This window comes from Phalaenopsis equestris, unplaced genomic scaffold (genome assembly GCF_001263595.1).
Source record: "Phalaenopsis equestris unplaced genomic scaffold, ASM126359v1 Scaffold000143, whole genome shotgun sequence".
In the NCBI taxonomy this organism is placed as follows: domain Eukaryota; kingdom Viridiplantae; phylum Streptophyta; class Magnoliopsida; order Asparagales; family Orchidaceae; genus Phalaenopsis; species Phalaenopsis equestris.
Window position 1 is genome coordinate 133700 of NW_018164585.1, and position 25296 is coordinate 158995.

Below are 25296 nucleotides of genomic sequence, written 5' to 3' on the forward strand. Positions count from 1 at the left end.
GCTACTGGTACCCCAACTTGTTCAATGGTACATGCAGGTAGACAACTAAACCCTTGGATTATTGATTCAGGAGCTTCTGATCATATGACAAATTTACACTATCTATTTCATTCATACATCCCATATTCTGGCCATGAAAATGTTCGTATTGCTGACGGAAGTTTCTCTTCCATTGCTGGAAAAGGAAACATTAACCTGTCCAAGAGTATAGATCTTAAATCTATACTCCATGTTCCAAAACTCAAATGCAATCTTCTATCTGTCAGCAAACTTTCAAAAGATTCAAACTGCCGTATAATTTTCTGTGAATCCTCTTGTGTTTTTCAGGACCAGAAGTCGGGGATGATGATTGAGAGAGCTAAAAAGATAGGACTTTACAATTTTGAGGAGACTATTCCTGGTAAAAATAAAGTTGAAGCTTACAGCATTATGAGGTCAAACCTTACATTAGAGAAAATAATGGAATCGCATCTTAGACTAGGCCATCCAAGTTTTTTTTATTTAAAACATTTATTTCCAAATTTGTTTAAGGGTGTTAATTGTGCTTTACTTTAATGTAAAACATGTTATTTCGCAAAAAGTCATCGCATAAATTTTTCTCCAAAACCATACTCTCCTTCAAAACTTTTTTACATGATCCATAGTGATGTTTGGGGACCTTCAAAAGTCAAAACATTATCTGGGAAAAAGGGATTTGTGAATTTTATTGACGATCACACCAGAATATGTTGAGTTTATCTTATAAGCAAAAAATCAGAAGTTGAAAAACTTTTTAAAGATTTTTACAAGATGATTCAAACTCAATTTGAAACTAAAATATGCATCCTTAGATCTGACAATGTAACTGAATATTTCACTGAATGTTTAGGGGAGTTCTTAATAAACAAAGACATAATTCATCAATCTATTTGTCGTGACATTCCACAATAAAATGGAATTGCTGAAAGAAAAAATAGACATTTACTTGAGGTTGCTCGGGCTATCATGTTTTCAATGAATGTTCTAAAATATTTATGGGGGGAAGCTGTTTTAACAGCATCATATTTAATAAATCGAATGCCAACTCGAGTTTTACAATATACAACTCCTCTAAACAAACTGAAAAATAATTTTTTAAGTCTACGAATGTCTTCAAATATTCCTTTAAAAATCTTTGGATGCACATGTTTCGTTCATATTCCGAATAATTGTCGATCAAAATTGGATCCAAAATCTGAAAAATGCATTTTCTTGGATATGCCTCAAATAAAAAGGGTTACAAATGCTTTAATCCTGTCACAAAAAAAATTTACATTAGTATGGATGTGAGCTTCATGGAAAAAATTCCCTTCTTTCCCAAAAATCCACTTCAGGGGGAGTATAATATAGATGGAGAAGATGATTTTTGACAAGTTTCTAACCCATTACCAAAAATTGTTGTAACATCAAGTACACCTGAGGTCTGTGAAAACAAAGAACCAGAAATAGTTGTTGAAAATAAGGAGAACCCTAGTCAAGAGACACCTAAAGTATCTTGTCTAATACAGGGGGAGAAATACTGCATAATACAACAGCAGAACCTCTTGTTTATTCCAGAGAGAGGCTCCATAAAAGAAAAAAAAATCAAACTGAATCTTTAGCTCCCTCCCAATGTGAAGAACCTAATGATGGTCCTCAAGAAACACAGGTAATTTCTGATACTGATCTTATTTTTTCACCAACAGAAGCTCAAGATTCAGAGATTATGAATATCGCTCTTCCTATAGCCTTTAGAAAAGGAACATGTTTTTGTACTACCAAATATCCCATTTCGAAATACCTATCCTACAAAAAAATCTCACACAAACATCAAGTTTTTTTGTCAAAAATTTCTAATCTGTCTGAACCTAGAATAATACAGGAAGCTCTTAGTAATCCAAATTGGAGAATAGCAGTAAAGGAAGAGATTGATGCTCTTTTGAAAAATGGGACCTGGGAAATTGTCACTCTACCAAGAAACAAGTCTACTGTTGGGTGTAAATGGGTCTTCACTACTAAAGTTAAAGCTGATGGGAGTATCAAAAGATATAAAGCAAGATTAGTAGCGAAATGATTCACTCAAACTCATAGAATTGACTATCATGAGACATTCGCTCTGGTTGCCAAGATCAATTCTATTCGGGTTTTACTGTCCATAGCAGCAAACCGTAATTGGCCCCTGCATCAGCTCGACGTCAAAAATGCATTTCTAAACAGTGAATTAAAGGAAGAGGTATTCATGGATCTTCCACCAGGATTTGAGAAGAAGTTTGGAGAAGACAAAGTGTGCAGATTAAAGAAATCTTTGTATGGGCTCAAACAATCTCTTCGCGACTGGTTTGAGAGGTTTGGAAAGGTGATTACAACGTATGGATACACTCAGAGTCAAGCTGATCATATTATGTTCTACAAACATTCAAAAACTGGTAAACTTGCTATACTCATTGTCTATGTAGATGATGTTATCCTTACAGAAGATGATGCTAGGGAAATTGAGAAATTAAAAAGGTTGGCCACAGAATTCGAGATTAAGAATTTGGGAGATGTAAAATACTTTCTTGGTATTAAGTTTGTCAGATTTAAGGAGGGGATCAATGTAAAATACTTTCTTGGTATTAAGTTTGTCAGATCTAAGGAGGGGATCATTATTAATTAGCGAAAGTATGTACTCGACTTATTCAGTGAAACCGAAATACTTGGGTGCAAAACAGTTGAAACTTCAATTGAACCAAATAAAAGGTTACAAGTGACAAATAAAATAGATGGTATCAATTAAAAACAATATCAGAGACTGGTGGGAAGACTAATCTACGTGTCACACACTCGTCCTGATATAGCATCTGTTGTTAGCATGGTAAGTCAGTTTATGAGAAACCGATAGACAGCCTCTAAGTGATGAGTATTTGGGGAATACATAAACTTTAGCTTATCAGCAAAAAATTTAGCTTGCAACTCCCGCTTACAATAAACCACAAACATTACTTTCACTTATCACCAGCAACCCACATTGTCGACTTCCTTCCTTGTCCTACACAAAGCTCAATGCAACGCACCTCCCTCTCACTATCAATTTCAGCTTATTAATGCACATAAAAAACTAGTTGTTCAGATGTCAGACATCTCCTTGTTCTCATCATCAACGCAGCTCCCAACCTCCCTCCCACTCATGCACGCCGCTCTCTCACCCACATCATCCTCTCTCTAGCTCCTGCCACAATTGTTGAAATCCTCATCAGGACAACGAGCAAGAAACCTCAACATGAGATCATTGGTTAGGTAATGAAAAAGAAAACGAGTTTGTGAGCCTGTACAATTAGGACTCCCAAAGATTCGCTTTTTTCATAACTGAGATTAAATAAAAATGGGATAGAAGAGAGAATAAGATTTTGATTGATTTATAATCGTCATGTTTCCTATTAAGCGAGTTTAAATTAAAACTATAGTCATGTCCAGCCACCAAACCATCTCATTTCATGAAAAAGGTAAAGCAAAAGACAGAAAGGTATGAGCAGGAGAAAAAGAGAATATAAGAAAAATAGTTACATAAATTTTGTCCGCTTACCAGTACTCCAATCGACTTGCCATAAATTCATCTACAATGGTGTGTAGAAAAGTAATGAATTGTGTTAAGAAGATTACGCAAGATTTATTGGGATGAGGAAATGTAAGAACGGAGACTTGATGGTAAAATGATAAGATGAGAATAATCTATAAAACAGTAAGTTTATAAATAAAAAAATAATAATAGGAAATTGAAATTGTAAAATATAAGCAATGTAAGTCACAAATGTAAAAAAGAGTAAGATAAGCAAAGGTTATAACTTTTCCGTTAGACATGTGTAGCTTAAGCATTAAAAAATAAATGGTCATACAACTAAAATAAGAGAAAGAATCAAGTGATTGTGATCAAATAAAGTTTATCCATGATGAAGGCATTATAATTATTTCTAATCATAGATATTAAGTAACTAAATGAAAACTTATAAAAGGGCAAGTAAAAAAAAATAATGAATGAAACAAATCCAAAATGAAAAGAATTGAGATAGCCGTTAAAACAAAATAAAAATAATTTTACGCCAAAATTAATTATTAATTGAAATTTGGAAAGTTGTATAAGACATGTAACTAGAAGACTTAACAAACTTTGTTGAATTCATAAAGCCGAGGGAATTCCAACAAATGTAATGGCCTTAACAGAGCCTGGCACATCGGGTTGCCAATGAAAAACACAAGAACCTTCCTGCTACCCTCCAACTCGGCACTAAATCTCCTATAGACGGCAGTAACTTAATCTTACTGTGTCAAGTATAATGAAAATGGATTTGCAAAAACTATGTAGAATAAGGTGTAGTTAAGAGAATATTTAAGTCACAAAATATCAATTGAAAAACAATAGCTAGTTTAGAAGTGTTTCATCAAGTAACAAAAAAAAAACAACCAAACACAATAAGGTTACATCAACGGTCAGCATTCAATCAGAAAATTTCATATCTTTTATAGGTGGGCATATTGACATATTTTAAAAATTGGGTATCATGGAATATTGTATGTCCTTATGACATTACTTCTATGGCAGTTTAAAGTAGATAAATTGATTGACCAAGGACACAAAACTACAGAGAATAAATGTTTTAAGAATTGTGGAAATAATGTTTGAGAACTTGCAATATCATTTCGTGCGTGTGAAAACTTTAATTAATTATGGTAGACAATCAACTGATTCCTGAGCATTTTAAGTTTCAAGCGTCAGCGCTAAAGAAAGCAAATTTAGGAACATGATAGCTATATGTGATGAGGGAATACCCCAGAGACTAACACAGATGCATATAGAGGGTACCATTACAAGTTTCAAGCAATCAACATCTTCTTTTGTAACAATAAGTGGCAAAAGCAACAATATTAAAATAAAAGTATATTATAAGAATAAAGAGTGCGAAAGATGGAGAAAAAAAGAAAAACTCTAATGAAAATTTGATTTAAAGACCATTTATGCTAAAAGATTAGTTTAACCCTCTAAGCAAATAGTGACTTGGAAAAAAATTAATAAGGCCCAATAGGTTGTTTGATGGCTCTGGAAGAATGAATTGAAAAAAATCAAGCCAAGACAAACACCATACTCAATAAATCCAAACCAATCAAATTTATTCTCTTAATTCCCCAAGCTACTAATAAAATTTGTTTATTCCCGCAAACAGGATGTAGATCAATTATATTTACCTAAATTCCACACACCTAGGTTCAAACAGTTTTGAAGAAAGTCTCAGCTATTATCGGTTCCCAACATCATAGGAGCAAAAATTTTAGTTGAAGATGATAAGCAAAATTACAAATTTTAGCAATTTTCAAGAATAAAAAATCCTTCAAGAATTTCCAGTGTTTTTAGTTTTTTATGAGTCGGTTTATGTTGACCAAGACAATATATAAATAATTACAGTGTCTACCAGGAACTAGAAGCTATTAAATTACCTGTTCGGAAATGTTGATAAACTTTAGACTGATCTCTTCAAATGACAAAATAAAGTTCACCTGCAAAAGCATTAAAAATACAAAAAAAGGTTAAATAACTCAATGAAATATGTATGTAAAAACCGCATCCTGACAGCAACTGAACTTTTTGAATAGTACACTTATGCATCCTAATGAAGTTAACTAAACCTGTTAAAACGTAAATAATAATTGCAAGCACACTTTAGAACATCATACTCTGAAAGAAAGTCATCTAATTCATTTCATCATATTTAGCAACTGCTTACCAATAAACAAAATTGCATAATCAACCTTATAACAATTAAAAATAGACGGCTTATAAAGCCAATTATTAAAATGAAGAGATACATTTGTGATAGTTATAGTTACAGTAAACATTTTCGTAAAGGATTTCGAATCAACCCCTTTGTACCCATTTCAGGCATTATCACGCATACATGCATGCAACATGAAATGGATATAATGTAGAAGAAATGAAATGAAGGGTGCCAACGGAAAAAAATAAAGACTAGATATGAGAATTCACCAAACAAAAAATCGCCTAAAATAAAGTTCATGTTTGTACTTCAAGCTTCAAGAAACGATTTAAACTAAATTGATTGTCTCACATTCTATGCAAATACGTATTGCGGTTGCAATGGATTGGTCGATAACCCTATGGACAAAAGCTGACTAACAAGGACTAAGTAATTGAGGTGAGATGCTCAATGTCTAAAATAAGGAGCAAATTATTCAAAGATTAATGTCTACAATTTCTTACAATTATATCAACCGATCAGATACTAACATTAGAAATTCTGCATAATTTAAGATGTTGCTAGCAAAAGGTACATAATTATCTATTTATATTGAACTTCGAACATGTTATAGAATTCAATTTAAGATCAATTTATAAAATATAATGCATAATCAAATATGTAATAATGAATATTAAATGCCATACAATATTTTAGATGCATTCAGTATAATTTAATAGTTAACACGTACATATCCATACTCAATAAGTAAACATAGATAAAAATAAAGTAATTGATAAATAAAAATCAATGAAAAGCTATATGAATAATATATATAGGCAAACAATGATGACCGGCGTAGAGAAAGGCAAAATTTCCGATGAGAAGAGCCTCGATTCAGAAATAAGAGTTTTCGACTACAGATACCAAAGTTGGAATGACCCACCCTGCATCCAATGTCATTCATAACTGCCATATAAAGCAGACCAAACTTTATTGATAATTATTACAGATGGCAGGCTCAATAGCCACCCAACTATTTAAATATTTCTAAAAACCTAGACAAATATTATATGACATTTCTTAAAATGATGAGTACTAAAGAAATTTATATACGAAATGGGCTACTATAACAAAATAAAAGATTTGATACTTAACGATAATATTAATTTATAGCAAACTGCAAAACTTAATGCATATGATAATGTTTTTTTCTGTTTATTAAAATATCAAAACTCCAGCATTAGAAGAGTTACGAATATAAATGGCATTGCTCATCTTAGTCAAATATCAGCATATACATTATTAATTCTTTCATGTACATTTGAATCTTATTTTATAATTTTCTATCTCATCTATTGTTGAACTTATCAGATACAATAAATATGGTTCCACAATTAGAAAATAAGAAAGTAGAACAATGGATATGTGATTAATTTTACCAGTAGCATACAATTTTTGGGTTTTACAAGCTTAACTGTTTAATAGAAAATAGATATAAATGATAAAAATTAAAAACTTCTGGTATATATAAATTTTATGTTCAAAGTTTCTTCAAAAGCTTTGTATTTTTTATATGCACGTTTTCGTATCATTATTTAAGATGAATAGTAAAGGATCAAAAAAATTTCTGTGTTTTGTGACAATCTAGGCAAAACTAATTTTTTACTCAATTATCTACTTTAGTGAAAATCAAAATTAGTGTTGATGGAAAATGGATTTGACTGAATTGTCTTCCTCTAATACAGCTATCGTCAATTGGAAAGGGTTGATTGGGATGTGGCGCCACAGGAGCAGAAAGCCCAAGTCAACACCCTATTCAAAATTCAAACTTTAATGATTAGAGATCTCATTCAAGGGAGTATTGTGATCCAACTCCCAAGCATCTAGAGAACATGGGCATTACAATTTCTAGAGGTAAATAAGCCTGCTTAAATAAACCATATTTTATTACTTTTATACAAAAAAAAAATTAACTGAACACTGGCTACTTTTGATTATAATAAAATTTGTAGAACATTATCGCCGGAGAATGGCAATTGTAGGATCTTCAATTAATGATTTTGATTGTTCATGATACTAATGTAATCTCTATTTTAACTGAACACAGGCTACTTTTGATTATAATAAAATTTGTAGCCAGTGTTCATGAAGCCAAAATAGAGATTACATTAGTATCGTGAACACTAGCTAATTTATTAGGGTTTGCCCTCTCAGAGGGTCATTGAAAGTTGTTTCTAGTCATCGCTTTGATAAAAAAATATGTTTCATCAAATGGTTTTGATAATAATGAACCACCACCACCAGCGTCAATGATAGACCTAAGGGATCCTACTAACCCATTATAAAATGTTTGAATAATCAACCAGTTTCGCAAAGTGTGATGTGGACACTTCATAAGGAGTTCTTTAAATCGTTCTCAAACTTCGTATATTGACTCACATTTATACTGAGTAAACGAGGCAATATCATTTTTAAGCTTAGCAATTTTTGAAGGTCGAAAGTACTTAGCTAGAAATTTCTGAGCTAATTCTGCACAATTTTTAATAGAGTCAGGTGCTAATATTTTTAACCACATTTTAATTTTATCCCTTAAGGAAAAGGAAAAAAGTATATATTTGTATGTGCATTATTCCCTATGATGGACTCACTCATTTATGATATTAGTGAAGAAAAACTAAAGTACTTAGGACTTGGATAAGAAAAAGAATATTGATATTGAAGTAACTTTATTAATACAATTTTTAGACGGTACTCCTGTCATACAGACATAGAATCATATTGATATGTTATTGATATAGTAAAACAAACTTGAATAGCATGAAATATCGTAATTGATCATATTAATAACCACCACATGTTTTATACTGGTGACTATCAAATGTATTAAAAGTTTAACCGGCATGCATATTAATTAGTTCAACTTAACTTTTCCATATAAAATGTTTTATACCGATAAATTATAATTATTCAACTTAACTTTTCCATATATTAATTTTCCACTCTAATTTAACGTTAAGTACTTGTAGCCTTTATTTTTCATATTTAAATAAATCTTTCAAATTTCTATTAGACTAACTAATTAATATATTTTATACTGGTGACTATCAAATGATCAGGCGCTAATGAGTTTAACCACGTTTTAGTTTTATCCCTTAAGAAAAAAAGAAAAAATATAAGTCTAACAGGATCATTTGAGACACCGTCGTACTTAACTGTAGCACATAATTCTAAGAAGCTAACTAGGTCTAAGTTTGGATCCCCATATGGAGTTCCCCCAAACTGGTTATTCTGTATCATTTGGATTATAGCGGGTTTCAGCTCAAATGAGTTAACTGCTACAACAGGGATTTGTATGCTAAAGTGAATTTCATCTACTGAGGGATTGCATAATGCCTTAAGGGCTTTATACGTGATGATGACCATTTTCAACGGTTTGATTATCTAAGTTGTTATGTGATGTGTTTGTCATTTCTTTCAAATTGTGAATTTCTTTTTATTTTTGAATTTTTCTTATAGTTCGTTCTGACTCAGAATCGTAATGTACTAAATCTTCAAATCCTTAACTACGCATACAAAAGTAAAAGTTCAAAAAATAAAATTAACAAAACACTCAAAAATACTTAAAAATATTTTTAACACATAAACAAGCACTTATACAGGTACACAATATCACAATTTTCCTAAAATAAGTCTACAGCTCAACTAAAATTTCTAAATCAAAAGTTTTGTCGCTTTCTAGACAAAGGCGCCAAAAAAAACTTGATCCTGACACAATATGTGCATGCTTAGTTTGTAATTACTTTAATTTCAAACTCAAAAAAGGTGCCAAAAACTTGAATCACACTGCCCATATGTGCTTGCACCATTAATTCTCGACTGAGTGTTATATAACAAATAATTCTCGTTTTTCTATAAAATTCAATTCTACACACTAGAGATATTACGCAAGTGCACGTATCGGTTTAAGTATTATAGGGCTTTCTTTTAGTCCCCAAGTATCGATCCCACGGGGAAGAAAAAACTCTTTTTACCAACTTAGTAAAACTCTACTTAAACTACAGGTAAAGTATCTAAGAATTAAGGTTGAAATTGTATGTGTAGAAAGAAGCAATTAATACCTACAAATTTTATTTTTAATCCTAAAGAAAATGCTAAATGTTTCTAAACTAATTTTATGTAGAAGAGTTCAAGTTGTATGAAAATTTTTCACCTTACAATGAGATTATAATCAGAATAGGAATCGAAGGTTTATAAATTTGAATGAAGTTTTCTGACAAATAAAAGCATATATATTCTTTAGCTTCTTCCGAATGCATAAAGAACATTGACTAACCTAGAGTTAAGTTCTAAATCTTTGGTTATGTTGGGTAGGTTCTAATCTATCACCCTAGAGCACCCACGTAAGCCCTCAGTTGGGGCTAACCTAGCCTTAAGTTTCAAATCCCAGATCAAATTGGTTAAAATTCTAGTCTGTCACCCTAGAATCACCAATTTACACCTGTCAAATCTTATCTCCCTATCTATTTACGCTCACCCCAAGATTATTTTTTTTTCATCCTAAAGGTTAGTGTGCTAATTACTAATTGAGGAAAAGCATAGTCATCCCAGGTCATTACGTTTTCACAATATATTTTAACTTCTTAATTGGTCAAATTGCAAAAGTAAATTAAGCATAAAGTAATAGACCATCACAATATTGAAATTAAAAGTAATTATAAAATATTATAATCCTACACATGATTAGTTCTCATCAAAGAAAACTACTCATATTTCATAGGGAACATACAACAACACATGAATTGATATATAAAATCAGGTTTACACAAAAAAGTTTAACAAACTCAAACAAAAATATAAAACACTTATTCTAAAATCCTCCACAAGCAAATCTCCTGAAATTCCTTTGAAAAATTTTCAACTCTCCTTCCACTCACACACCACAAAGAGACACCCCCTCACCTTAAGAGACGCACCCCTCACACCTTCCTCCACGCTACAACCACGCAACAACATTCACAACAACCGGGATACCCCCCTTATAAAAAACATTGAAATCCCTCAAGAGTCACTTCAAATACCTTAGGCCAGTATGGACTCAAGGTATCTTAAAAAAAGCCGATTATGACGGTTAGGCTCCAATATGAAAGGCTAGGCGCCAGTATGAACGATTAGGCGCCAACCTTCTAGCAGCTTGAAATAGTTGTTTGGCGCATACACGCCAGATTATGACGTTATGGCGTCGGGCTCTCTGTTTCCAATTGCTCTATTTGACACTGTTTTGCTCCGTTTTCTCTTTCTACTTCAAAATTTCACCTCTTTTACCTTAAACAAAAAAACACACAAAATACATTCCATTAAAGTGCAATAACATTAAAAATGAGCAAAAAATATATCGAAAAAATAGCATATTTTAAAGCATGTCATAATCCTTCAAGTTTCGCCAGTTGGTCAGTTGATGTTGCAGTTTGACTTCGCTAATCACCTGCTGCCAGATGATTTTCGAAAAATATACATGTAAAGAAAATGTGTGCAAAATTGACTATGATGAAGTCACTTTTTTATGGCACTAATGCATCTATATGAAAAATAATATTGATATTGAAGGATCTTAATTGGTATAATTTTAGACGATGCTCTATGACAATTATACTTAGATAGAATGATATAGATATGTTAATGGTATAATTAAAAACATTTGAAAAGCATAAAATATCATAAGTGCTCATATTCATAATTATCAAATGTTTCATATTAAGTTGTTAAAAGTTTAATTGGCATGCATGTTATTTTTTTTCTTGTATTACTATGGTTTATAAGTATGAGTATTTACTGACTTTAGTTAACTCAGTGTTGTTTTAAATTGACTTTTAAGATGTAATTAATTGATTAAAAAATGAATAATATAAGATAAAATTTTTTAAAAAGACGTGGACAACCTGTAATGAGGTAAATTTAATTAAAAAGTACTTCTCTTAGAAAAAGATATTCAACATAGGTGGGTGAGTTACTTTGATAAACTTTTTAATAAAGTTTATGAAAACACGATCGACCTTAGTGATCTTAATATCCTGAATAATAATAAAATGTTTCATTTTTACAGTCGCATTATTAAAAAAGAAGTTGAGGCTTTAAAGAAAACCAAGGGTGGAAAGTATGTAGGACCTAATGATATCCCAATTGAAGTGAGGAAATATTTGGGAGATTTGGGAGTTTCTTAGCTTACTAAACTCTTTGATATAATTTTAAAAACTAAAAAGATGCCTGAGGAGTGGAGGAAGAGTATTTTGATCCCCATTTTTAAGAATAAAGGGGATGCACAAGAGTGTGCAAATTATAGAGGAATTAAGTTGATGTGTGTCATACTTTAAAGTTATGGGAGAGGGTAATTGACATAAGTTAAGACGCATCATAAAGATTTCTCATAATCAATTTGGATTTATGTCGGGCAGGTCTACTATGAAAGCTATACATTTATTGAGAGGTTTGATGAAGAAGTTCAGAGATAATAAGGAGAATCTACATTTGATTTTTATTGATCTTTAGAAGAAAGGTGTTGATATGACTTATATTCAAGTCATTAAAGATATGTATACTAGAGTTGTTACTGGTGTTCAAACTGAAGGAGGATTGACTAAATATTTTCCTATTTCTCTTGGATTACATCAGGGATCGGCTTTAAGCCCATATATTTTTGCTTTAGTTATGGATGGTCTTACTGGACATTTACAGGAGAATGTACCTTGGTGTTCGCTTTTTGCTGAAGATATCTTTCTCGTGGATAAAACGAGGGAAAAAACCCAGGAAAAACTTGAAGTAGAACTAAAACTGAATACATGAAATGTAATTTTAATAGTAATAGCTCTAGTGACAGATGTGTGACTTTGGGTGATCAAATTATTAAAAGGTGTGAATGATTTAGATATTTTGAGTCCGTTGTTCAAAGCGATGGTGATATAGATGGGGATGTTAATAGTAGAATTTAAGTTGGTTTGTTAAAGTGAAGGAATGCTTTGGGTCTTTTGTGTGATAGAAAAGTATTGCTTAAACTGAAAGGAAAATTTTATAAGACGGTGGTAAGACCTGCAATGTTCTATGGCGATGAATGTTGGCCTTTAAAAGAGAAGCATAATAAAAAGTTAAGTGTTGCCGAGATGAGAATGATAAGGTGGATGAGTGGCTTTACACTTAGAGACAAAATGCGAAATGAATAGATCTGTGATAGGGTTGGTGTAGCTCCTGTGACGGACAAAATTAGAGAAAGTCGTCTTAGATGGTTTGGTCACATTAAACGTCGACCATCTGATGATCCGATTAAGAGAGTAGATATTTTAGATTCGACTTGTATTAAGAAAGGCAGAGGTAGACCTAGGAAGACTTGGACTTATTATATTAAAAATGATCTTAATTTACTAGAACTAAATGAAAATATGATACTAAATAGGACGCAATGGAGAAAAAGGATTCATGTAGCTGACCCCACGTAATGGGATTAAGGCTTTGCTGTTGTTGTTCTTGTAAATTTAATTATATTATTTTAAATAAATTTATTTAGTAGTTCTTTCATTTATTAACACTTAGTTTTAAAAAAAGTAGAAAACTTAATTTCTCTCGTCAGACCGTCTATACCAGCCTTGATTAATTCAAAGCCCTGAGTAGGGTTGCGACACCCAAAAAAAAAAAAAAAGTTAATATTTGAGGGAAGAGTCACCACTCTAAAAACTTTAAGACAAGAATTTTACTAATACACAAAAAAATGGAAGCCCTGAACTTTGTACTAAAATGTAATATAATTGTCGATTGCGTTCTAAGATTACTCATGTCTTTTAGTAGAAGTTTTTTCTAGAGCCTCATCTGATGAGGGAGTTTTTTCCGTGGCCATCATGAAATAAAAATCATATATTGGTGGTTCACTACATTAAATGATGAAGGACATGCCACTTACCAAAAATCACAAAGGCCAATACAAAACAATACATCTAGAACAGCATCATATGTTATTTTGTACTAGGCAAAAAGTATTCTAATAATGAGACTCATTTCAACAATATTCATTTCTATTTAGGAAGATCTGCTTCAGTTCACACAACTCTCTCTCTTCATTATAAAATTTAATAAATCGAAGTAATCTGCAGAATTATTTTAAGAATTCAAAGCAGATTTTCAAAAAAATATGGGGTAATAGTCAAGGAGCTACCCAATGTTTTTTTTTTTTTTTTGGGCCACCAAACTACCTTGTAGACTATATTTAATTTGTGTTTTGCTATGCTATAATCCCACTTGTAATTGGGATCCAAGCTTTTGATCCAAGTAACAACGAAGCTAAACTTCACTACATCTTAAATCTTCACTTGAAACATTGTTATGCCTTCTTAACAAAAAACATCCAATCACCACAGGTTCCTCACCACTTCAAGATAGCATTGAGACACCAACCTATTATTGTTAGAGGTCCTGGCCCCTTTCATATGTTTTGCGGATGAAGTATCTCAAGGAACCATCCGCGATCACTACTATAGTACCGCGGGATATTGTGACTTGGACCGGTCCAAGACGGTCGGTCGACACATCATTTGTGTGGATTTCGCTCCTATTTGGAGTAAGGTTCACTCCAATTTACCTTAAGTCTATAAATATATTATTTCAATGTTTTAAATCAATTTTCTTCATGTTTTCTATCAAGACAATCATCAACGTCTCGGTTTTCCCATATAGGGTTGTATCTGGGACCCCGTATCTCATTTCGTGGTGGTGACTTTCCTCCAAGGATTGAGTGGTGCTCTAGCTGTATCTCACTCCTGAGGTGCTGATATCCTCCACAAACTCCTTTGCATCCCTCCTGCTTTGCTACCACAACCTCCTCACTACAGCTGCCTCGACAGGCATCTTTCAGTTGCCTTCTTGCAGTTCTTGTTCTTCCAATTGTCACCAGCTCACTGTCAGCGGCCCAGAATCATTCCTCTGACAACTCTGTTGTTGTCCCAGCCACCATCGCCGCCCCCCCCCCCCCCCCCCACCACAAAAAAAAAAAAAACGGAATTCTAAGACGGCGCGCGCGCGCGCCCCCCCCCCCCCCCCCCCCCACACACACAAAAAAAAAAACCTTTCCTCTACCTTCACCCATCTTTTTGTGTCGCAATCGCAGCCCAGTAAGCCTCTTGCCTTGTTGTCCACTGTTGTATCAGCCACCTACAACCTTCCCTCCACCATCTCCCAACCTTTTTTTTGTTGCTCCAACCACCAAAATCACATCCTTACAGCCTCGTAGTTGTTCAACCACTTCCCCGGCATAATCATTGTTGTTCCAGCCACCCAAAACCATTTATTGTGCCGCCTCGTTGTTGTCCCAACTGTCGGAACCACCTCCCCATAGCCAAGTTGATGTTCTCGCTACCCAGAACCACCCCTAGTCATTGTTTCTTTGATGCCCAATCCACCCACCCACCACCTGGCCACCAATTTTCCAAACCACTATCAACAATCACAACCACCCGAGATCTACCCAAGTTAAGTATTTGTGTCGTGCCTGTTGTTATTTCAAATTTTTTAGACTCATATTGATTTATTTTCCATTTTAAGTTCGCTAGTTGTAACAACATATTTGCTTTCATTGATAACATTTGATCTTCCTATAGTGGTTTGGGTTACCTCCGGTATCACAAACTCTCACACATAGAGAGCCCATGGGCACAACAATTATCAAACTTAGAACTTTCAAACTCAAAGATTTCGAGGTAAAATACAATTTCCCAAATTAGAATAGGACTAAGGTTAGGGTGGCTCCAATACCAAATGGTACCAGAGTTAACCTAAATCACAATAGGAAACGCAAATACTATTACTCAAAAGCAAATAGAGATTACAATCAAAAACCTGAAAATAGAAAATAACAACTGACACGACAAAAACACTCAACAAGAGTGAATCCAAAGTGGTGGAGGTCGGTGAGGATTAAGAAGATGGTGCGGGGGTGTAAAAGATGATTGGCAAGCACATAACAGCAAGGCAGTGGTTCCCCCGAGGCCAGACAACAAGTGGACAGTCGGAGGATGATGCATGAGGGTTGTCCGGGTTGATGGCAGCAAGAAGGAAGACTGGCAACGGCGGCGGCTGCAACGAGAACGCGGCTGGAAGCTAGCCGGCGACTGGCCAGCCAGTGGGGAAGGCTGCAAGAAAGGCGGGGAAAGGGGTATAAATCGATGGGGATGGCTGTTTGAGCTGCTTGGAGGATGGCAGCAAGGTTGGAAATGTTTTGAAAGTGATAGCAACGAGAATGGAGGGTCGAAAAGACAACGGGGGACGTGGTGGGTTGTCAGACAGCCATAAAAAAGCAGGCTTGAGCAGGGGCAACGAGGAAAAGGACTGGACAGCAAGGAAACTGCCAAACTATAGCAAAAAACTGTTGTCGGGGCTACCTGCAGCGAGGGAAAATGCAAGCCAGCAAAGTGGGAGAGATGTGGAGGGGATTAGAAAGATAATCACCACCTTAGAGTGAGATATAGCCGGAGCAACGTCAATCCTTTGGAAACAGCCCTCGAAAGAGAGAAAACGGAGGTCAACAGTTGCCTCAAACAAAGCCACAAAAAACTTACTTTCAAATCTTAATACAACGCATATATAAGAAAAAACTAAAAATGAATGAAAAACAATAGGAAATAAAGCATAAAAAAGGAAAAATGTTATTATTTCAGCGCGTCTCTCACAATAACTATTCTTGCGGTACTGCAGCAATTACAGTAACGCGGTAAGCTCTCGCATTCGATCTCCTCATCGTATGGCGTCAAGTCGGCCATGCTAAAAGTGGTTGTAATCTCCTAGTAAGTCAATCTTATTGGCCATAGCAATCCAAAGCACATCTTGATCGAATAAATATCCATCATGTTTTGGCATAATCATAACGGGAACTGTACGTGAATGGGTATCCTCACGAAGCATGCCTTGAGCCGTTAAATTTGTAATTGGATTCTTCCACTCTTCGTACTTGTCCGAGTGTACCTGATAAACAAGTATGTTAGGAGGAATTAAGTCTGGGACAAAATCTATTATAAATTGGGCAGCACTGAAGTATAACTTTCTTTCTCTGAAAGAACCTATATCCAATTGGAAATTTTTGTTCCGCATAAAGCTCCAAAGAAAATTTTCAAAGTCGTGGCTCATCCCTCTTGTCTAGACTTTTGATGGTGAGTACACTGTTGTACATAATCTAATATTTGAATAACTTCATACAATTTCCAAACATGGCACAAAAGAGCCTCATTCCTAGCATGATAGACCTCCCTCAGTAGGGGCAACTCATGAAGTAACCGATAGATCTTAAAATTCTGAATTTCCCTTATATGGGGTTACCATGCCTCGTGTACCAGTTCCTCGAACTCAAGATTGTCTCGGACAATCACTGTTAGTTCGGTCTGAATCTCTCTCATGGGTCCAACTGAAACTATGTGCATCTTTCCGTCATCAAATAAAGGTTGGTACTCCTTTGTGTTATCATCTTCTTAAGTGTATACTATGTCATTATCCCTTTCTTCAACAGCTCCATGGTTTAAAAAATATATCAATCCCCTGGTTTTGCAATCTGCTTCAATATACTCAAATCAATGACACCTGGAACACTTCCTGACTGGGATAGATTTGAAAATGCGGATTGGTGTTATTTGTTCTTCACTCTGAACTAATCTCTCCTCGGGCATGGTCAGCTTGGATGTTCCGCTGAGTGTGATCTGCCATAAGATCCTAGAGTTGAACCCTTTCTATAAAACATGGTAGTTGCCCAGTAATGTGGTCTCCACTTCTGAAGCTAGGGTTTGAACATTCAGTCTATAGTGAGCTAGTAGGAACTAGTGTTGCATCTCCCATTTTATCTTGGACCAAGTCGTAATATTATATTTTCCCTCACACTGGCATAGATGCTTCAAATTTTGCCACTAAAATAATGCACTCTCCTAAGCTAGCTGCATGCTAGCTTCACCATTACGTCGGATGGGACGTCCTAACAATATTGATAAGAACAAGGGTTTTATTGACAAAAAAGTGAGGATATAATTTTGCAACATAATTGAAATTAAAACGACCAAAAAGACAATGTTATAACATAACTTATTTTTTAACAGATAAACTCTATGGACTCAAAAATTGAGATAACATATGAAGATGGAATCATTTGTGTTTAAAGAGAGATTTTCCTTAAACATATATAAGCTTGTTGTATTTCAATCTGTCAATCACCTTCCTCAACTCCACCAGAAATTCACATGAGTTTGTAATGAATTTATTCATACATTTCATATCATAAGTAAGCTTATGAATTGAAATCAAATTGCAGTCCACCTATAGAGAATATAAAGTAGAGAAAAGAATAATATCGTGAGAAAGCTCCACATCTACTTTGCTAAAAAATTTTTAGTGTGATCCATCTGCAAGTCTGACTGATCTAGATGTAGAAGCCTCTTGGTAGTTGACTAGAGCATTGATGTATCAGGTCATGTGACAAGAAGCTCCGAAATCTATGAGCTAAGTTCTAAATATCTCAATATGTGCAAGATAAAAGAATGATGTATTATTTTGGCGTGTCACGAGGTTAGTGTACTATTCTGAACTACCTCCATGAAATTTTTTCAATACTCAAGTTGTTCATTATGAATGATCCAGTCGACAATTCAAATGTGGTAGCAACATTAGCCTTTTTCTCTTGATCTTTCCTATAATGTTCGAATTTCCAAAATGCAGGCTTTCCATGAAGTTTCAAATATTTATCTTTAAGATGCTCAATCTTCCTGCAATAGTCACATGTGTGCATGTGATGCAATTTTTCTTGGACTTTGAATTATGGGAAGAACTATGGGTGTATAGAGCCGAGATTTCAGTATTTGGGAAAACCCTATTTCTGGTCAACATCAACTTCTTCCTACCCTCTTCTCTCCTGACTCAGCAAAGGCTTCAAGATAGATGAAATATGTTTTATTCTCATGATCCTCTCTCTTCATCCAATTCCTGGTGGTTCTTTTCTTCTTAATGATGAAGTTATACATCACGGCATCATCTGGACATTTCCACACGTGTCTTAAACATATCCAATTACAGCCAATATTTGTCAAGATGTTTGAAGAATTGGGTGACACTTAGCTCTCATTGACGAAGATCATGAAGTTTTGTTTTTATCTCAAATAATATTGCAGTATTCTCAATGCTAGAATAAGTTTTTCTTGTAGCCATTCAATTTTTTTTTGAGAGTTTTGTAGAGAAAAAATTTTCTCCCACTTTAGTGGTCATTGAGTTGACTAGCCAAAGCATAACCATATGGTCGTGAATCTTCCATGTGCGGTGATTGGGATCAGTGAGCCGACGAAATGTGCCATCTCCCGTGAGATGTTCCTTTTTTTTTTACTAAAGATACACAAACATAGGTTGGGACTATTAAGGGAAGTTATGGTCATCGAGTTCACGATTTATGATAGTTAAAAAATTTATGAGTTTTTTTTAACATAATTTCTAATTTTTTATTTACAATTAACATATAGAGTAGAACTTGACATCTTCGCCCCATACTTCATAAACCTATGCACGTTTAGGATCAAAAACAACCAAATCATTGTGGGGTACCGACACAGGATCCTGATAGTTGGAAAACTGACGAAGGATTGCGCCCAGAAGCCAACAAAAGGGTCGAGAAGGATCGGTCACACCTGGAAAGAGAGATCATGAACAAATATCAGAGCATCTGGACGCAGGCTATGAGATCGCAGCTTACAATGACGTGAAACGAAGCGCTCGAACTGACGATTTTGATGCAGACAACAGTTTGGATGAATACAACGAGGTAGCATTTACGATTCACATTCATTGGGAAGCAGACAACGAGAGTTGATACAGTCGTGATTCCAACTGTTAGAAGGGTTAGACGACATTTGAAAAGGCTCAAGTGGCTATAGGAGCGAGCCGAGGAGGGCCTGCAAGCTGAAAGAGAGCTAGGGTACTTCCTCGCTTTGATACCATGTTGAAAATAAACTAGGAAAAAAAATTCTTGTTTTTTATTCACATGTAGGATACATATATATAGAGAAACTAATCCCTTCTAATTTACAAACTTACCAAATATATCTAGTCTAAATTAGAAAATGAAATAATTCTAAAATAAAAACAAAAGAAACATAAAATAATAAGGGAACTAAAACAAAGAAAGACCAAAATATCCCCAATCATATGTTTCCATGATTTTGTGAAGCATTCAGACAACCCACCATGGAGAGGAGCCGAACTTTTTAGCTTTCCATAAGATTCAGTAATGTGTTTCGTTGTGTCCTGCATAATCCGACAATTGTATCCCTAGAGTGTATCATAATTTTCGGAGTCCAAATTTACAATTATAATGTGTCAGACATGTGTAAGGACTGACCAAAATGAAAACAGTTACCATTCAGAAGTGACCATGCTTCAAATAATGGCAATGATAAAGACACAAATGGATGATAAAATTTTGCATTAAGGTAGGTTATATGTTTCCAATAGCCCAAGTAAGGATGCACAGACCATACCTTTGCATAAAATGATGCAGCTCTAAAGTATTCTTTTGAAGAAAACGCAGCATCAGCCTGCAGCAGAACTATTTGAGTATCTCTAGTGAAAAGGAGTCAAAATATATTATAGATGTCTTGTGAATGTCACATTACCTGCACTAAATATACTTGATCTCTCTGTAATGGAGACCGACAACTGGCTAATGCAGCTGCATAATCATTCATGTCTAAGAAAACTTTCCACATGTCTCGGCTTTCATCTAGAGTAGAAACCTGAGAATAGTCCATTAATTGTATTGGCAACTTTAGCCTCGCAAAATGAAAAACTCCAATGCATATAAGGTTCAAGGACATAAAAAAACCTGGAAAACAGAACTGTCATCATATGCGTAGAATAGTCCAGCAGTGGCATCACTGCATAATCCAATTATGCCTTTGGAAACAGAATCTGGAGCATGGTCAAATTTCAGTTCCTGAACAATTTGTTGACTAATTCTGTTGACAACCTGTACCATATACGGAATTCAGCTGGTCATAGTAATATCAAAATGCAGGGTGACAAATGGTTATTTAATCATCATCATGGTAGAATAAAAGATGGTGGAAGAAATCCTGTTTAGAATCAATTCTTGTCCGATAGTATAGCCCACTTATCAAAAGAATATTATGAGTCCAGGTTAGTAGATGTATTTCAATGAGTCAAGATTTATGACTGTGAGAAAAGGTATCAATGTGTAGAACAAAATTTCATCAATCCCCAAACCTGACAACAACAACAACAACAACAACAACAAAGCCTTAATCCCACTATGTGTGGTCGGCTATATGAATCATTTTTGTCCATTGCGTCCTATATAGTGTCATATTTTCATTTAGTTCTAGTAAATTAAGATCTTTTTTTATACAATAAGCCCAAGTTTTCCTAGGTGTACCTTCGCCTTTCTTAACACAAGTCGAATCTAAAACATCTACCCTCCTAATCGGATCATCATATGGTCTACTTTTGATGTGACCAAACCATCTAAGACGACTTTCTCTAATTTTGTCCGTCACAAGAGCTACACCAACCCTATCACGGATATATTCATTTCGCATTGTCTCTAAGTGTAAAGTCACTCATCCACCTAATCATTCTCATCTCGGCAACACTTAACTTATTATTATGCTTCTCTTTTAAATGCCAACATTCAGCGCCATATAGCATTGCAAGTCTCACATCCGTCTTAAAAAATTTTCCTTTCAGTCTAAGCGGTACTTTTCTATCACACAAAAGGCCCGAAGCATTCCTCCACTTCAACCAACCAACTTGAATTCTACTATTAACATCCTCATCTATATCACCATCGCTTTGAACAACGGACCCAAGATATCTAAATCGTTCACATCTTTTAATAATTTGATCACCCAAAGTCACACTTCTGTCACTAAAGCTAGTACTACTAAAATTACATTCCAGATATTCAGTTTTAGTTCTACTTAAATGAAGGCCTTTAGACTCCAATGTAGACCTCCATAATTCAAGTTTTTCCCGGGCTTTTTCTCTCGTTTTATCCACGAGAAGGATATCATCAGCAAAAAGCATACACCATCAAGCCAAAATAATGTTTCTGCAAAAATAATGTTGTGCATATGTTTGAGCAAAATACACAAAATAGATCTACTATTCTTTGATAATAAAACTGCTTTGCTGAAAACTCTGCCCATGTGAAAATTTTGATCACAAATTAAAAGCTGGCCGTCAACTTTGCTTGGCACCATTCAGTATAAGGAGCAGAATTAAGTAAACACATCGTTTTATGTAGGGCTGATCTGTCACTTCCAATTTTCTGCCTTCATAAGAAAAAAATTATCGTTTGTATCCATTACTAATGGTGGATATCAAAGAGAACTTGTACAGTGGCGTGACAAACTTGTGATGATTTATTAATTACCATGCAAAAAAGCAGAGCAAATTGCCCAAATTTTCTTGTAAATATATAATGCTTAATTCATAGAACAGAATATTTTCATACCAGAGAAAATTTATAAAAGTTAGAAAGCTTAAACTTATCGAAAACACAAGACTTGAGCATTGTGTTGTCAATGAGTTTGGTCTTATATTTTTAAAATACGTTGATGTAATAATCTTTAGGATGTTGGTGCTTAGATTTGTTCCCTAGTGTTTAATTATTTCGATAAATTTGGTATGCTGTTGCAAGTTTTATCACTCTTAGATGCCTTAATGGAACCAGATTTTATTCCAATATTCAAATTTTCAGTGCTTGGTTGGGTTCACCTATTTTCATTTCAATTACTATTTAAACACAATTTTAACAGGAAGTATTGTAGTTGGAATTGATATGAAAATGCTGTGACCGCTAACATAATTGGTCTTAAACAACTACTTATAACACAATTTTAACAGAAAGTATTGTAGTTGGAATTGATATGTAAATGCTGTGACCGCTAACATAATTGGTCTTAAACAACTACTTATAACACAATTTTAACAGAAAGTATTGTAGTTGGAATTGATATGTAAATGCTGTGACCGCTAACATAATTGGTCTTAAACATCTACTTATTACTTTCCTTCTATTGAAAACTTACGTTTGGAGGTTGTGGCTGCATTGTAGTCCATATGAATATTGTTGTTTTGTTCTATAGAAGGTGAAAACTTGCAAATCTTATTGGAATCCATATTTTGTTGAATTAAGACTGGTAATTTTTAATCAGGCGTACAAATATTCTGAGAAATTACTAATTACGGCCTTTTAAGGGACATTAATAGAACCCTTAAAAACCTGTGCTTTGGCATGAATTAGAAAATAAGAAGTTGCTATTTTTTCTCAAACTTGTGTGTGCTGGTTGCATACCAATTATTAGATTTTAGTGCATTCAACAACTATTTTCAAGTAATATAGCAACAGAAGGCCTAAATCATCAACTGACTTCTACTTTTGTTCTTTTCATCTAACTATTTCGTGATTGGTTTATCATGTGTGATTGAGGTTTTTTCAAATTTGTTATATATCGATTTCTCCTCTTTGCAGTGTAAATCCTAAATCATAGTGGTTTCCTTTTGTTCTCAGTTTTCTTGCAAAGTATCAGATTTTCATTGTAACACACAAAAGAATCAAAATAGATAAATTGTGTGTATTTTATAACATACCCAATTTAAGCATCCCCAAAATCCAACCAAACTATTTTTATAAAATTCTACATTTTATGTTGCTCAAATTGATATGTAGAAGAATAAGTTAATTATTAATATATTTGGTTTTATAAAATAAAATAACTAAAACAAAAAATTTAAATATTAATTATTTAATTAATACTATTAAACTCCATTGATCCCCCCTTACTCTCAGCACTGTAGCAAATCAGAAATTTCAACTTAGCATGCAACGAATGGATTTAATCAAAGTGTGAGGATTAAATTGATTTTAAATGAATTTCAATACACACTTAACCCTTTGTTTTACCAATCCCTTCTCTCTGGTCACCATACTGTTCCCCTCTCCGGCGTAGTGGAGCAGCGCGGGAGAGCTGCTGCTCTCAGTTGCTGATTTTGGGAAGAAGCCAGCAAGTTTTAAGGGAAAATTGAGGTGGTTGGGAATATATACATATACATATATATATATATATATTATTGTCTCCTTTATACATGTTCAAATGGGTATACTACACTACTTAGGCATACATTTTGAGTGGATACATGTAATTTTGAGATACTGTCCCTATCTTTTATATAATTTTTGTTTTTTTGGGTGGAGTTGTAATGTAGAAGAAGGAACCCCTAGAATCGTGGTAATTGTTGTATTTTTCTTTTTTGTAGTGGGGATCCTCATTCTCTAAATTATTTTGTAACCGTCTTTTAATATTAACGCGTAAGGAGCCATGAGTTGCTCTTTCCTTTTTATATATATATATATGAAATCCCTTGATTTAGAATTTTTCATTTATTTATATATGTATGCTAAGTTAAATTTCCATTTTAATACTTTGCCATAATCATGTCAAATGCAAAATTCATGTAGGTGGATTGTTTCATTTATGACCAAGAGGTTTTCCGCATCACATGCAACAATACATATGAAAACCAATTAGGATCAGCAATAATCGCAGGCATTCCAACATAGTTACATGAAAGAAAACCCTAACAAACCTTAAGGGTTGAAAAGATTGATGGAAAAATGATCAGACATACACATTAAACACCCTTTACTGATTTCAAAGTAGGACGCAAACAGAAATCAAATAATTTCCAACAAAATAACATGCCCTGGACACAATTATACAAGTATACACATACCTTGACTTTTTCTCCAATAAGAAGAAGAAAATGAAATTCAGATATTGCTAGAGACCTTGGTTTCATTGCTTCACCCAGCTTTTCATAGTTTAGTAAACCCTTGTTTTCCACAAAATTCTCATCTCCTCCACTTGAACTATTTAACGGAATTAAATAATTATAAATTGTTCAAGCACTCCAAAACATGTTAAATAGAAAGATGATGGCACTGCATAAATATGTTCCCAAGACTAAACTTATACAATGTGGTCAGTACAAAACACAACAACAGTATATAGCAGCAAGAAAATCATATACAAATGATACACCTGTGTTGGGCTCCAAAGTTCAGATCGCCATGATAGATTCCAGCACCAGAAAGCCAAGCAAAATGTTTGGCCCTTCTCTGCATGATGAAGAAATGTAGTTCACTGCAAAGCAAATGGAGAGCCATGTCAAGGAACTCAGCATATTTTGAATTTTACAAAATCCAGTAACAAGATAACATAAAGAATAAGCTTACTATAAAAAATGGTAGCAGTTCCAAAAGAGACACAAAAAAGAAAGAAAACAAAAAATTTAACCTTTACAAAGAGAACAAGGAGCCTCGTGTTTTGGCAAGGGTTCAAACCTCTGACTTCCGCTTGCGCAAACAAAAGGAAGATTGACCAAGTATTTTCCTATTTCAGTTGGATTACAGCATGGGTCGGCTTTAAAGATGCTCTTACTAGACATTTATAGGAGGATATTTCACTGATGATATCCTTCTTGTGGATAAAACTACAGAAAG

General features: G+C 34.1%; 1 protein-coding gene across 1 annotated transcript in view; it reads right to left on the bottom strand.

The window, feature by feature from the left end:
* LOC110021764 (vacuolar protein sorting-associated protein 18 homolog) overlaps positions 1–25296 on the bottom strand; it is a 98217-nt gene that overhangs the window by 67241 nt on the left and 5680 nt on the right. Inside the window, exons 6-11 of the mRNA XM_020720386.1 lie at positions 24836–24937; positions 24528–24663; positions 20596–20739; positions 20387–20506; positions 20252–20308; positions 5464–5523 (exon numbers count right to left, since the gene is read on the bottom strand). Coding sequence (XP_020576045.1) covers positions 5464–5523; positions 20252–20308; positions 20387–20506; positions 20596–20739; positions 24528–24663; positions 24836–24937 — 619 coding nt within the window. The remainder of the gene's footprint in view (positions 1–5463; positions 5524–20251; positions 20309–20386; positions 20507–20595; positions 20740–24527; positions 24664–24835; positions 24938–25296) is intronic.